The 14,593-nt window shown below is 47.3% G+C and overlaps 1 protein-coding gene across 1 annotated transcript in view; it reads left to right on the forward strand.

The window, feature by feature from the left end:
* Positions 1 to 14,593, forward strand: part of LOC147725140 (chromaffin granule amine transporter-like) — a 353,689-nt gene that overhangs the window by 183,083 nt on the left and 156,013 nt on the right. The window contains exon 10 of the mRNA XM_086967117.1: positions 14,178 to 14,256. Coding sequence (XP_086823243.1) covers positions 14,178 to 14,256 — 79 coding nt within the window. The remainder of the gene's footprint in view (positions 1 to 14,177; positions 14,257 to 14,593) is intronic.

Raw genomic sequence — 14,593 nt, forward strand, 5'->3', positions numbered from 1 at the left:
GCAGCCGCTGCCGTCGCATAGTGGATGTCGCCGCTGTAGCTGTCGCATTGCACCGGATCAAGAGAAGTGCCTCGCATTGAGGAAGAAGTGTGCCACCGTCAGAGCTGCTGTTGCATCCCGGACAAGGGTTTTGCCGTTGCAGTTGTCGCATCGAGCGAAAGCACCTTGCGACATCAGAGAAGCGTGCTGCATCAGGAAGAACTTGACGTCTTTATTTCTTTGCACCGGATCTTTGCCGCATCTCCATCTCTGCAACACTTTTGTTGTAAAAGCATGACGCATTGTAAGGTACATTGACTCAAAGTGTGCCATTTTAAGATCTAAAGAGAACTAAGCTAATTCTACTATTTTAATTACATTATTGTGGATTTTTGTCAACTGTGGTTTTGTGTTAAATCTATATAAAGAATTCTTATTTTTTACATAAAACCTGTGTGTTGTCGATCTGTGGTGTTGTTGCCTGATTACTGTATGTGTTCATAAATGCTTTACACATGCCTCTGAGAGAAGCCTATCTGCTCGTGCCAAGCTACCAAGGGCTCCTCAAGCCCGCACATTTCCATCGCCACACCACCGAACCCCTCTGGACCGACCACCGCTGCATCCACTTCACCTTCCAGAAACCCACCAGACACCACCACACCCAACAGATCCCCCGTTGCTGCTGGAGCAAAGTAACAGAAGACCAACTATACGCAAACCTCGCTCTCAGCCCACCCACCGAACCCTCCAACACTGACGATGCTGCCCACAGCCTAAGACGCTGGATCGAGGACTGAGCCCACACCCTCGCCTTCTGAAGAAACCCCCCCACAGAGACACCAGCAAGAGGGTCAGCTGGTTCACCCCAGAACTCTTAGCCTCCAAGCAAGTCTACTGGAAACTAGAGAAGAAATGGCACAGTGAACAAACTCCGGACAGCCATACAGCACACAAGGATGCCACCTGAAACCACCACCACCTCATCAGGGCGGCCAAGAGGACCTCCTTCAAAGACCGCCTTGACAGCAATGCATACAATAGCAAGGAGCTTTTCAACATCATGAAGGAACTCTCCAACTCCAGCTTCAACACCAACAACATCCCGCCCTCAAAAGCCCTGTGAGACTACCTAGCCACCTTCTTCCACCACAAGATAACAGACATCCATGACAGCTTCAACACCCAAACAGCCCCAACAGACAGCAACACAGCAGACCCTCCGCACACCATCGACCATGACCCCCTGCTAGCCTGGGCCAGCGTGAGCATCGATGACACCATCAAGACCAGGAGCACAATCCACTCCGGCTCTCCGTCAGACCAATTCCCACACCACGTCTTTAACAGAGCAAGCAGCTCCATTGCACCCCACCTGCGCAACGTCATCAATCTCTCCCTCGAGACCGCGACCTTCCCAGAGATCTGGAAACACGCCAAGATCAACGCCCTACTCAAAAAACCTAAGGCAGACCGAAGAGACCTCAAAAATTTCCGGACGATCTCCCTGCGCCCCTTCCCAGCCAAGGTCATCGAGAAAACCGTCAACAGACAGCTAATCCGATACCTCGAAGAAAACAGAATCCTGGACCCTTCCCAGTCAGGGTTCCACAGCAACCACAGCACTGAGACTCCCTCATTGCTGCCACTGACGACATCAGGACCCTGCTGGGCAAAGGCGAGACTGCAGCAGTCATCCTCCTAGACCTCTCTGCTGCCACCTTCGACACCGTCTGCCACCGCACACTATGCGCACGCCTCCACGCCGCAGGGATCCAAGACAAGGCTCTGGATTGCACCACCTTCTTCCTCTCCGCCAGGACCCAGAGCGTCCGCCACTCCCCATTCCGTTCCAAAGCCTCCGAGATCATCTGAGGCGTAACCCAGGGATTCTCCCTCAGCCCAACGCTGTTCAACATTTACATGGCCCCACTCGCACTCCTAGCCCGACAGCACAACCTCAACATAATCTCCTACGCAGACGACACTCAGCTGATCCTCTCCCTCACTAAGGACCCAATCATCATTAAAACCCACCTCCATGAAGGAATGAAGACCATCGCCGACTGGATGAAGACCAGCCGTCTGAAACTGAACTCGGACAAGACGGAGGTCCTCATCCTCGGCTCCAACCCTTCAACCTGGGACGACTCCTGGTGGCCGACGCAACCTGGGAATCATCCTCGACCCAACGCTCTCAATGACCAAGCAAGTCAATGCCATCTCCTCCTCCTTCTTCAACACCCTCTGCATGCTCCGCAAGATCTACAGATGGATCCCGACAGCTGCAGACTTGACTACAGAAATGCCCTCTACGCAGGAGCCCTGACCAAGCTCATCAAATGACAGACACATCACCCCCCACTTGAGAAACCTGCACTGGCTCCCCGTCAACAAGAGGATATCCTTCAAGCTCCTCACCCACACACACAAGGCACTCCACAAGACTGGCTGAGACTACCTCAAGAGACGACTCACCTTCTACGTCCCCAACCGGCAGCTACGCTCCGCCGACCTCTCACTCGCCACCATCCCGCACATCCGAAGAACAACCACGGTTGGGAGATCCTTCTCCCACCTCGCCGCCAAGACATGGAACACCCTCCCACTGAACCTACGACAGACCCAAGAACTGCATACTTTGAGGATGATAATCAAGACCTGGCTGTTAAATCAGTAGCGGCCCCCCCCCAGCGATTAGAGACCCTCACGGGTATGTAGTGCGCTTTACAAAAGATTGCTTGATTGAAGGGTGTGAGCAGGGGTTATTTTAGGAGTGTACCCCCTTACCCTGACTAAAGGAAAGGGTTCCTATTTGTCACAAGTACCAACTTTTGCCAACTAGAGACCCCCAAATCTAAAAAGGGCCTATTGTGCAAGTCAATGAAGGAGACGCCCTGTGTTAGATGTCCTATGCCATAGGTTATTAATGATGGGCCAGATGTTCTACAAACTGGTTGCAAAATACAGCTTGCAATTTGTTACCAGTATATTTGCAATCAGTATTGTATTTTGCAAACTGTTCTCTGCACTAATAGGTTGGTTTGCAAAATACCAAATTGTAGTGGGTCGCAATTTGACCTACCTCATGAATGTGAATGTTGTAGTCCCAGTGGCATAATGCAAAATGATGAGGCCCCCCTACAGAATGTGAAGAGGGACCCTACCTTGGTTTTCCATATCTCACAGATATCGATTTTATCCTAGGGCTTAATGGGGCCCCCAGAAGGGTTGGAGTCGATTGAACTATTGGGGATTGCCTGCATCGTGAAAGCTGCAGGGATCTGTGTTATGCTCCTGAGTACGTTTAAATTCCGTCCCACTACATTTCGTTGCTATTACAGGGATTGTGGCCTGCTCGCGGCAGCAGACCACTTTGCTTTTGTTTGCATTTGTATAAAGTATTTTTTTAAATACCGCCCATTCTCCTTGAAACTAAATGGTATGCTAAAAAAAAAAGAATCAAAAGTTCAATTAACATTTCTTAACAGTGGGCAGTGGTTCCTGAAACCTGTTTTACAAACAGATTTTTGTCACATAATATTAATGCGTTCCATTCCAAACAAATCCCTACCAAATACTGATTTGGTATGTACTCAAAAACACAAATTGTGATTTGTTAACATGTTACAGAATCGTAATTTGCCTTTGTTACATACCAAATTACCTGATTTTCAAAAAAAACTTTCCTACATCTGGTCCAAGCTCTGGTATGCATCTTATGAATTTGAGCCCCATTGTGGATGTTGGGTGTCTTTTGTGTGGGGTGTCCTACGGCAGAGGTCTAGTGTGAACAGCTTTGTGGGAAATTCTATCAGCAAGGAAAGGCATGAGGTACCCTGTTTGATGGACCGGTCCTTCATGCAGATCCTATGGGAGAAGTTCTATATACTGGCAAAGAGTGAATGAGAGTTGATGCGGGAGAAAGTTGCCATGTGTGAGAGTGCATGTGAGAACCCGCAAGTGAGATGTACCATGTAAGTTAGTTGGTGAGACTACTGTTAAGCCTTAAGAGACATTTATGATGGGCTCAGTGCACAAGAGATTTCAAATTCCACTTTCTACATGAGGTTTAGCATGAGATGCCATTTAGGGAAAGACAGGCCATGCCCCAGCCACGTAAGAGCGCATTTGCTATTCTCTTGTTAAATGTTACGTGTGGTACGTTTAGTGCAAAATGAAAAGAAAGTTCTGTGTTAATTAGCCAATGCCTCGGTAATCCAATCAGCAGAGGATGTGTCCTGCGGCCTGAGCTGAGAGACAACTTTTGGGCCTGTTGAAGCTACGGCAAAGCAGAGATACCCCTGAGCAGCTAAGAGACAGATATCTGTTAGAAAAATAGAAAAGGCCGAGCGATTCAATCCAGATATTGTCCTAAGTGCTTCAAGATAGTTTTATCTCCGACATCAGTCATCTGCTGGAGGTGGCTGGGCTGCAGGAGGTGACAAGACCGTACATGGGAAGAGTGAATGTTTGTAGGTGTCGCCTACCCAGCATGCATGCGCCGCATAGGCAAAAAGACCTTTAGCAATGGCTTCGGCTTTTCAGCCAAAAATGTGCACGTGTTCCATTGCCTTCAAAGGCGTACACGTGTGGCGATTCACTTGTGGAAGCGAGCAGCACCATAGAGTAGCAATTATCGCTCCCGCAGGTGAATTGCACAGGCCACTTCCTTCCCCCAGCTGCCGCATGAGGCGCACGCGCTTGTTTTCGTTTAGCAGGGGAGATCCTTTTCTCTGCTTTAAACATTTGGTACCTGTGCTGCAACACTGAAACAACTTTTGCTGACTGGTAACTTTAGATTCTCAGACCTTTTGTGTTCTTGAACATCCATGAATTGTTTCTTTTTTTATCTAACCTTGATTCGGACCTTGAAGTTTTGTATTTTCTGTTTGACTGAGCTATTTTGTAGTTTGTTACACACTAACCACCTCCCTCAATTTCCCATGGGCTGTAGACACATACCATCTCACAGGCCTTCTCCCACCTCCACTTCTCGCCCCTTCTCACATCTCCAAATCTTACCCTTTCTCACCCTCTCTTCTAGCCCTCCCACACTTCTAACCCACTCTCTTTACCCTCTAGCCCCTTTCTCACTCTTCTTGTCTCCCCCAACTAGTGGGGGCAAGAGTGCTCTGGGCACTAATGCATGCACAAAAAGTGACGTCTTGCTCCCAGGATGGGCAGAGTAACACAGAGGTACCTGGGGTGCAGTTGTTCAGTTCAGTTCAGTTCTTTTTTTATTTTGATGGTTAAAAACCATCATAAAAATGCATATCATTAAATAACCACATAAAATCATACTGAACATCACAATTAAAAACGATTTTAAAAAAGAGTTTTGTTATTATTATATACAGGCTTTAAGCATAAAAGGGAGCAGTAAATTACATTTCATCCTCCATCAACCCCTTGTATTTCTAATTTGACCACCATTTTTAGAAAACTCATAATAGCACACAAGGTACGTGTCTCAGTTGCTCTTTGCAAGAATAGTTAAGCAGGTTTGGCATGCTTAATTTTTGATTCCTTTAAAATGTTCACCAAAAATCTTCGACGCGGGATTTTATAAAAAGAACAAAGTAATACAAAATAAAGGGTGTCCTGCGGAGACCTATTGTCGCCGCCGCAGGCACCCTTCTGCTCAATTGTTAGCGTAAAACGAGATGGGTAAGCTAAAATATTATGCAACAAGTTGAGCCTAAAAAGGGTCATTAAAAATCTCTCATGTTGACTGTACATTAAAAAGAGATACGGTTCCATGCCCATTTCATTACATACAAGCGAGTGGGCTACTACCGAGGATTTAGTGGAGTTAAGTTCCATCCTCCTGCAATCATATTTTTCCATTAATTGCTTTTGTACATAATGTCTGCAGGAGGTATCCACATTTGAGGGGTCAGAGAATAACATTTCCTGGTTAATGGACCCTAGGGTTTCTTTGATGTATTTCAACCAAGGGATTTGGAGCCATCTATCTCTCAGTAGACAATCCTTAATGATCTGTCTGGTTAATTCAGCGTTAGGGTTTAGCCAAATTTTAAACCAGGTCAAAATTGGTCTCATTCTGATCAGGTCAGATATATATGCGGTGCCAAGCTCTTTGTGTGTAATAGCTGCTGTGATGCTCTGGGGAAGTTTTAACAGTTGTTTTAAAAATGTGTCTTCCTCTCCTTGTATCTGTTGTGCATCCCTAAAACCCCACACCTCTGCTCCATAAATGGCCTTCGAGGTGCTGACCTCTCTGTACAGTGTCATCACCTGCTCAGGGGACCAACGACCCATTCTTCCCGCAAAATTTAATATGGCCCGTTTGCTGAAACACGTTTCCTAGACCTCTCCTCAATCAATGGGGCAAACTTAATCTTTTCATCAAATAGGAGACCCAAATACAGGAAAGTGGTCACAGTGTCCAGAACACGTTCCCCTATTTTGAAGACAAACCTCTTGTGTGGTTTTTTCCCTGCTACCATAATGAAAGACTTTGTCAAATTAACGGAGAGGTCCAGATTCTTCATAAATTCAGCAAAACCTCTGATCAGGACCTGGAGACTGACTGCTGTTCGGGCGAGGAGGACCGCGTCGTCTGCGTACAAAAGTACCGGTATATGGCGCGATCCTACCCTTGGGCAGTCAGTCCCCAGTGCTAGCAGGGCACTCTCCAGGTCATTTATGTAGAGAGAGAACAAAAACGGAGCCTGGATACACCCCTGCCTCACCCCGCCAGAGCACGGGAAGGGATCAATACTCACCCCCCGCTATAGCGGACTTTGGCAGTGGTGTTCCAATGCAACGCCTTAAGTACATTGATCAGGTCTGGATCAATTCCCAATCTATACATAAGTGTCCAGAGTTTAGCTCTATCAACGTTATCAAATGCCGCTGCTAGGTCCATGAATCCCATGTATATGGTCCCATCATCCGTCTTAGTATATTTAGCCGCAAGCAGGTATAGATTGAGACATTGATCACTAGTTGACCTGCCTGTTCGGAACCCGTACTGGGTGTCCAGCAAGATGTTATGGGTATCAGTCCACTCTATTAAGCGGTTAAGAAGTGCCCTCCCAAGTACTTTAGCTGAGACATCGATCAGCGAGATCGGTCTGTAGCACTGTGGATTGTCCCTACAGCCTTTCTTGTATATAGGGACAATCACTGCAGTTGACCAAGATCGTGGAAGACCAGATTTAATTGCTGCATTAAGTACTCTAGTCATGATTGGAGCCCATAGATCAGTATTACTTTTAAATAGGTCTGTGGGGGTACCATCCGGGCCTGGAGCTTTATTCCGCATCAGCCCTAGAATTGCTTTTAGGACTTCCTCCAGAGAGAGTTCTAGTTCTTCTGCCCTGGGTCCCTCCCAGATCCCATCTCCAATGTCTACCTCCTGTTGATTATACAATGATTTAAAATGGTTAATCCATTGAACTGGTAGTATATTGGTACTGATTACTGGGGAGCTTGAGTCTTGGTAACAGGGTCTATTTTATAATTCTCCAAAACTGGGTGTAGTCCCTATTTTCTCCAGCCTCTCTAAGGTCTGCCCAAACTTCTTTTTGGAAAGCGCTCTTTCTTCTCTTGACCTGCATTTTATAGTTCTGTCTACATCGGGCAATTTCAATCTTGTCTCTCGGGACCTTCTTTAGACTCTGCTTTAATTCTCTTAGTGCCCTTGAGCAGTTCGTGTCGAACCATCTTGGGGAAGGTAGTTCCTTAACAGACCTCTTAGTGTTCAATAACCCTTCCACTATTTTGGTTAGAGATTCAAAAGCCACAACCACTCCTCTGCCCTCTATTGTTGGGTCTAGACAAGTCTTTATGTGCCCTTTCCCTTCACCCACTAACTTGATGTAAAAATCTTGTGGATTGACCCTTGTCCACCTTATGCGTCTCCCTTGGTCCGTTGGTTGGATGTCGGTGACACCCCCTAGATTATTCCCCGGCAGATCTTTATAATTAATTTCCAGGGAAAGGAGATTATGATCGCTGAAGGGACTCCACTCCGTTCTTGTTCTTATAATCTGCTCTTTAGTGTGAGCAGAGATCATTATAAAGACTATTATAGACCCACAGCCTCTCCCTTTAAATGTAGGTATGGGAGTCTCCCCTTCTTTCAGTGCAACCAAATCCATAATATGGGTGAGCGCAAAGTTGTCTAGAAGCTTCATCAGCATTATGCCCTCTTTGTTATGTTCGAAGTGGGGACCCTTTTCTAAAGGACAAGTAGATCAATCAGCAGAAATGGGAAATAACTTGGGGCATAGGTGACAATTAAAGTCCCCCATGAGCAGGACAGTTGGTTCAGGCCCCCTCATCCTTAGATCTATTTCCTCATTTATCCTACTCTCAAGCTTTAATAGTATAGGAAAGTTCCCGTTAACTGGGCCCGAGTTGTAAAAGTTTAGAAATCGAAATCTCTGCCCCTTCTCCTGGAGTGAGACTGCTTGTAATGTATCTGAAGCCCAGTCTGGCTGTGACCAGGTGCCCTTTAAGGTCTATATTTACATATATCGCTAGGCCTCCTTTTGCTCTCCCAGATTTCACCTCTTGAGCGGGTCTAAAAAAACATTTATAACTTTCCAATTGACAGGGGTCAGAATCTCGTGCCCATGTTTCTTGGAGAGCTATAATATGAAAGTCCCTTATAAATTCTTTCCACTCCTTGTTTTTGAGTTTAGCTTCCAGACCTGCTATATTCCAGGATATCACGGACAATCCGGCCCTATTCTCTGTCCTACTCTCTGTGCTGAGTTCATTTGTTCTACCCTCGCCCACTACTGTTGGCTCTATGGCATTTTCGATCTCCTCCCAGTGTTTAGGGAGTTCTTCTATCCCCAAGATTTGCTCATTCCCGACACTCAAACGACTACCCTCTATTTCAAGACATGGGCATTCACTGGTAGCTACGGGTGTTACAGAAATATTTTCCGTCAGGGTGAGTCAATCATTATCCTCAAGTGACTGCAAAGGGGCATATCTGTTTCTCCACTGAGAGTAATCTCGTGGAGGTAAGAACTGGTCAGGGTAGCCTACGGGTCTTGCTCTTTGTGTGCGTTGAGGTCTTCCAGAGTTCCACCCACCATCATCAGCACAATTAATATACCAACTCCTTGGGTAAAAATACCCGAGTGGGAGTGCACAAATTGTGCAAGTTTGATTCCCGTTGGCGTTCTTCAGGATATAATCAACCAGTCTAGTGTCTCTGAAATTTGCAACTATGTAGTCCCCTCGTATGTCCTTTTTCCTCCCGCCAAGCCAATTCACTCTTCTTACATGCACTATCTCTCCTCTGTCCCCCTTCTTTAAGGGTCTTTGTATATTCAGCCACCTGGAGATTTTTGCATGTAATTGGGAGTGTGATTCTCTCTCAGTAGCCCTTATTTCGGGTACCCCTGCGAAGATTATTACAAATGGGCAGGCCTCTGGGGGGAGATCTATATGTGGGGGGGGGGCTATTTGTAGTAAAGAAAGGGTCAGAATCCATGCATTAGTGGATGTAAAGGGGCTTTGTCCATATTTTTAGAACTCGTCTTTTGAGGGTGCCCCCCTCTCTGTTCGTTATTGGGTCCCCCTCTGGGGTCTTGGGGAATTTTCGGTACCTCATGAATCTGGGCAATTGTGTGTTGAGTGTGACTAACACAGTTGTTATTTGACAATGTATTTTTGCCGACATTGACATTGGTGACCATGTCATTTGGTTGATTAGAGCCAGTAGAGGGTTTCTTAAAAGTATGTTCTATTACCTTACTTTGTTTAGCCAGCTCACACACAATTCTGTCCACCTTGCTTATGATGGGTTTTAGCTGCGCAGTTATGAAAGATTCTTGGTGTTTTTTGAGATCTCCTAGGACTACCTCAATCCATCCTGGAGGATTTGTGTCTGAGTGGTTGTTATCTTCTAATAGGATGGCCTCTTGCCTACCCTTAGAACGACTGCCTCCTACAAGTGATTTCCTTTGTATCTGTGGTCCCTTAGTCCTCCCCTGTCGCTTTTGTTTTCTCTGAGGGGTAATTTCACTGCGGCCGGAAATTTCTATCCCCGGGGATTGAGCGCAGGGAACATCCTCAGTTTCAATATTTGGTGAGGTCACATTCCCTGTCATAATTGGGCTATCATCAAATGATGGATTTCTAGAGGGAGTTAGAGTTACTACATTGATATTGGGTGAGGAGGATAAACTCCTTTCCATGCGTTCTATTTCCCCCGAGACCTTCTATAACATTAAGTCAATTGCAGTGGGTTTTTTCCCTTTAATTGGGGCAGACTCTTTTGTTGTCGCTAGCGTTTGTTTGGGGGTTTCACTATTGTGGGTTTTACTCCTAACAGAGCGTGTTTTAGGGTGATTGGACATTTTTGAAGCCCAATGCTTATCCACTATTATTCCCCCAGATTCAATTCACTATACTAGGTATACAAAATTACCCGATGACCCCACAATTAACGAATAACTAAACAGACTTAGTTCCCTAGCCCCTCTCTTCCTGCAACAGCAAATATAGCTCACAATTTTGTTAGTGGGCTAAGAGAACAAATCACCAGTCCAGAGCCTCCAATTGCAGTACCTGAGTCAATCGGTCCAAATCCAATGAGGCCAAGGGGGGTGGCCCGTCCCGTCCCTGGTCGTCCCCGGACGGCCACAGACGGCCCGCCCTTTGCCCGGGCTTCGTTAGGCTTCACCCGCACGCGTCCCGCAATGCGCGATCCCCCGCTGTTTAAGAGCGCCTCCGGGCGCGGGCAGGGCGTCGGCGGCTTCCTGCCGCAAGCACTGCTGGGACCTGTAGTCCCCCTCACTCGGCGGCCGTGCCTGATGTCAGGAGGCTAACGGCGGCGGAGAGAGACCGGTTGCAATGCTGGGAGCCAGGGGTGAGATGGAGCAACCCCCGTGATGAATGTGCAGGGCGAGGCAAGGTGAGGCAGAGTTCCGGCAAGCAGCGTTCCACCGCTGCTGATCTGCGGCGATCTCCAATGTCCCCCGCTCTGTCCCATTCCCCCGCTGTTTAAGAGCGCCTCCGGGCGCGGGCAGGGCGTCGGCGGCTTCCTGCCGCAAGCACTGCTGGGACCTGTAGTCCCCCATACTCGGCGGCCGTGCCTGATGTCAGGAGGATAACGGCGGCGGAGAGGGACCAGACGCAATGCTGGGAGCCAGGGGTGAGATGGAGCAACCCCCATGATGAATGTGCAGGGTGAGGGAAGGTGAGGCAGAGTTCCGGCAAGCAGCGTTCCACCACTGCTGATCTGCGGCGATCTCCAATGTCCCCCCCTGGGGTGCAGTTGATTCCTCAGATCACTGGTCCTCGGTGCCACTGCACCTGTCGCACTAATCATAGAAGAGCACCTGGATCCCCCACCAGCCTTACTCTCCTCCTCTCATAGAACCCTCTTAGACCCTCAACATCCACTTCCCAGTCCTTTATTAGAATCCCGAAAGCCCTCTTCCAGATTCTGTAAAACGTATGTCTGATTGTCAACCTCTTCAAGGCCCTCTCACTGCTCCTCCTCCAGCTCCTTCTAACAACTTCTGTCATACCCTTCTACCATAGTTTTTCAAAAACACTTTCAAGACTCTTGTGATCCCAAACACAAGCGCATCACAGCATTATCAGCCCCTCTTCAGCCACCCTCATACCTCCTCTTCCAGCAGGTCTCACATCCCAGCTTCCAGTCCTCATGTCTTCCCCCTGCCCCCTGCCAAATATCCAAGACCCGGCCCCTTACAAAAGACCTGAAACCCCTCACCTATCACTCACAGTCCTACTCTCAGCCCCCCTCACAGACCTTATCCCAACGCCTCTCCAGGCTCCCCGAAGCCCCTCTCTCGGCCTCTCACAGCCCTCCTCTCAGCCCCCTCACATATCTTACTGAATCCCATCCCCAGACTCCCGGAAGCCCCACTTCCAACCACTCTTAGGCCTCCTCTCAGCCCCCCTCACAGACCTTATCCCAACGCCTCTCCAGGCTCCCTCGAAGAACCTCTCCTGGCCAATCACAGCTCTCCATTCAGCCCCCTCTCACAGACCTTACCACATCCCATCCCCAGGCTCCCTCAAAGTACCTCTCCTGGCCAATCACAGCTCTCCATTCAGCCCCTTCTCACAGACCTTATCCCAGTGCTTCTCCAGGCTCCCTCGAAGCCCCTCTTCCGTGCCACCCACACACCCCAATGGAAGGGGGGAGGGGCTGGTTGGAATGCATTTTTAATCCAGTTCTCTTTCTGTGACCTTGATTGCTCCCAGCAGCTGCTCCCCCAAGGAGCTCCCTTCGAACAATGCTTGCTGGGCGAAGCTTGAGAAAGGCCCAGCTGTAAGCAGCCCCCCTTTACACACGACCCCCCACCACACTTACAGCAAGCCCCAGCATGCAATGCTGCCAAGGCATTCTTTCCGCTTCCAGCAGCACAGCCCCTGCCCCCCTTATCTCTTCCTTCAAATACCACAGCTGCCCCGCTGCTACATATTGATGTGACGTTGCTAAGCATTGCATCTTTATAAGCCCCTCCTCCAGTCGACCTTATCTTGGTTGTACCCCTCCCAACTACTGAAGGGCAGGGGCAAATGAAAACAAGCATTGGCATAGCCAATAGGTCTCGCCTAAAGTTATCCAGCACAATATGCTTGGCGCAACAACATCAACTGTTGCATGGCTAAAAACTTACAAGGTCCCAAAGGTGAGACCTATTGGCTATGCCAAAGCTTGTTTTGTGAGGGAGGATGAAGGAAATGTATGGGAGGTAAATAGTGAATGTTTGTCCCAAAAACTGCTGTTTCTCTCCTTCTGGGCCTGAAAGGACGTCTTGACATTGAGTGCGCTATTCCTAACAAGTTCTCTCCCACCTTTCTTTGATTTTCTGTTCTGTGCAGTCTGCAATGTTGCCCTCCATGCAAAACCTCGTTGGCTTTCAGGTAATCTGACTTGTAGTACTATGTCTAGACTTCTAACGGTTAGCTGAGTGACCTATAACCATCTGCAGCTGCTTTGTCGCCTTCGTAGGGGTTGAGAGAAATAAGTAGGGTTATGGTGAATGTTGAGTGCACCTGTGAACTAATGTCATTGGTACACCATAACTCTGTGGAACTTTAGTGCAAGGTCCAAATAAAGTTATCCAAAATTAAAGCCACCAGAATGCATTAGGTAATTGAAATTTGAGATCTGAATATAGGCTGTCTCCGGGGACATGGACTCATATTTTCGCACTAAATAAGCAGACATTCATCAACTTGGATTGTGCATGTGTGGCTAGGGTGTTTTTGTCAGACTATGTGTAGCAGCATACAACTTGTGTGGCAAAGGTTCGTACTAGGTAGTTACGTTGCCCTGATTCTCTCACTGTAAGGGCCAAAAGTTGAAGGAGACCTTCTTGAGGCCAGGCCCAGTCTGAGTCTTTCTTTTAGCTCCATTGTAGTTGTATTCCAGTTCCAGCATAACCACTTTCCTTTTGTTCTACTGAAGTGCTTGACTGACAGGTATTCTTAGTTCCCTAACCGTAGCTGCCACAGGCTGGGCACTATAATCAATCTCTACGATTTGTCCTCCTTTATTGGACCCATCATCTTCCTTTAACCATGTCAGCCATAACAGACATTCAGAAAGGTAGGGTTGTGCTTTCTTCTCCCGCTCCCGCTCCCACACCTTTGAACCCAGATCTCAATATCAGTGCTCTAAACTTCAGTAATCTTTGCAGCATTCTTGGGGCATCATCTGACGAATTGTTCAAAACAAAGTATGTCGTGACTAATAGACCCAACCCTCTTCTTACCTATGGGACTGTAGCAGTGTGCCTACTTCAGATGACATTACACTCCCAGGTTGAACTGTGGAGAGGAGTTTTAGGCTCAGGAACCTCAGATGATTTGTTTTGGAGTGTCTTGGACACTGACTTGAAACACTGAGGGGTATCAGACCCTTTAGGTCCTGTTCACATTGGAATTATTAGGATTCCAACCACAGCTTAGGTTATCAACATAAGACTGTTTTTCATAGTCTGCCAGGTGACCATGCTGCACTAATTGTATATTACCATTTTGAGCTTACATGTATCTCTGATAGATATACAATATGGCTATTTTGAAGTCTGTTTTTGTTTTCTAGGTTTGGCCTTTCAGCAAGCAAGGGTGTCTAACCTCATTGGCACCAACCTCTTTGGAGTGCTGACACATTAATGTATCATATGGCTATTTTCAAGTCTTTTTTTGTTTTCTAGGTTTGGCCTTTCTGCCAGCAAGTATCTCTTACCTCATTTGCATAAGCCTCTTTGGAGTGATGGCAAATAAAATGGGTCGGTAAGTGACTCCTATCAGTTTAATTAACTGTGATGATGTCAGATACATAAAGTGCATCCTTTTAGATCGCTCAGGGGGATAGAATGGAGGGTTTATTCATACAAAACAATGGCAGGCTACGCACACCTTGTGTGGAACCTGCTCATTGAAACTATGGCCACACTGAATGACAACTACATAAAACAGAAGTGGTGAAAAGGCAACGTGGAAATACCACCCAATAATTCAAAATCTTTATCCCCGAGTGTAGATATCCTGGGGGCAGGGGCAATTATTTTTTTAAATGGTGAAATGATGTACCTGAATCATTAACAATCCCTTTGAATTGTCCAGCTAC

The sequence above is a fragment of the Lissotriton vulgaris genome, chromosome 4_1 (assembly GCF_964263255.1).
Source record: "Lissotriton vulgaris chromosome 4_1, aLisVul1.2, whole genome shotgun sequence".
NCBI lineage: Eukaryota > Metazoa > Chordata > Amphibia > Caudata > Salamandridae > Lissotriton > Lissotriton vulgaris.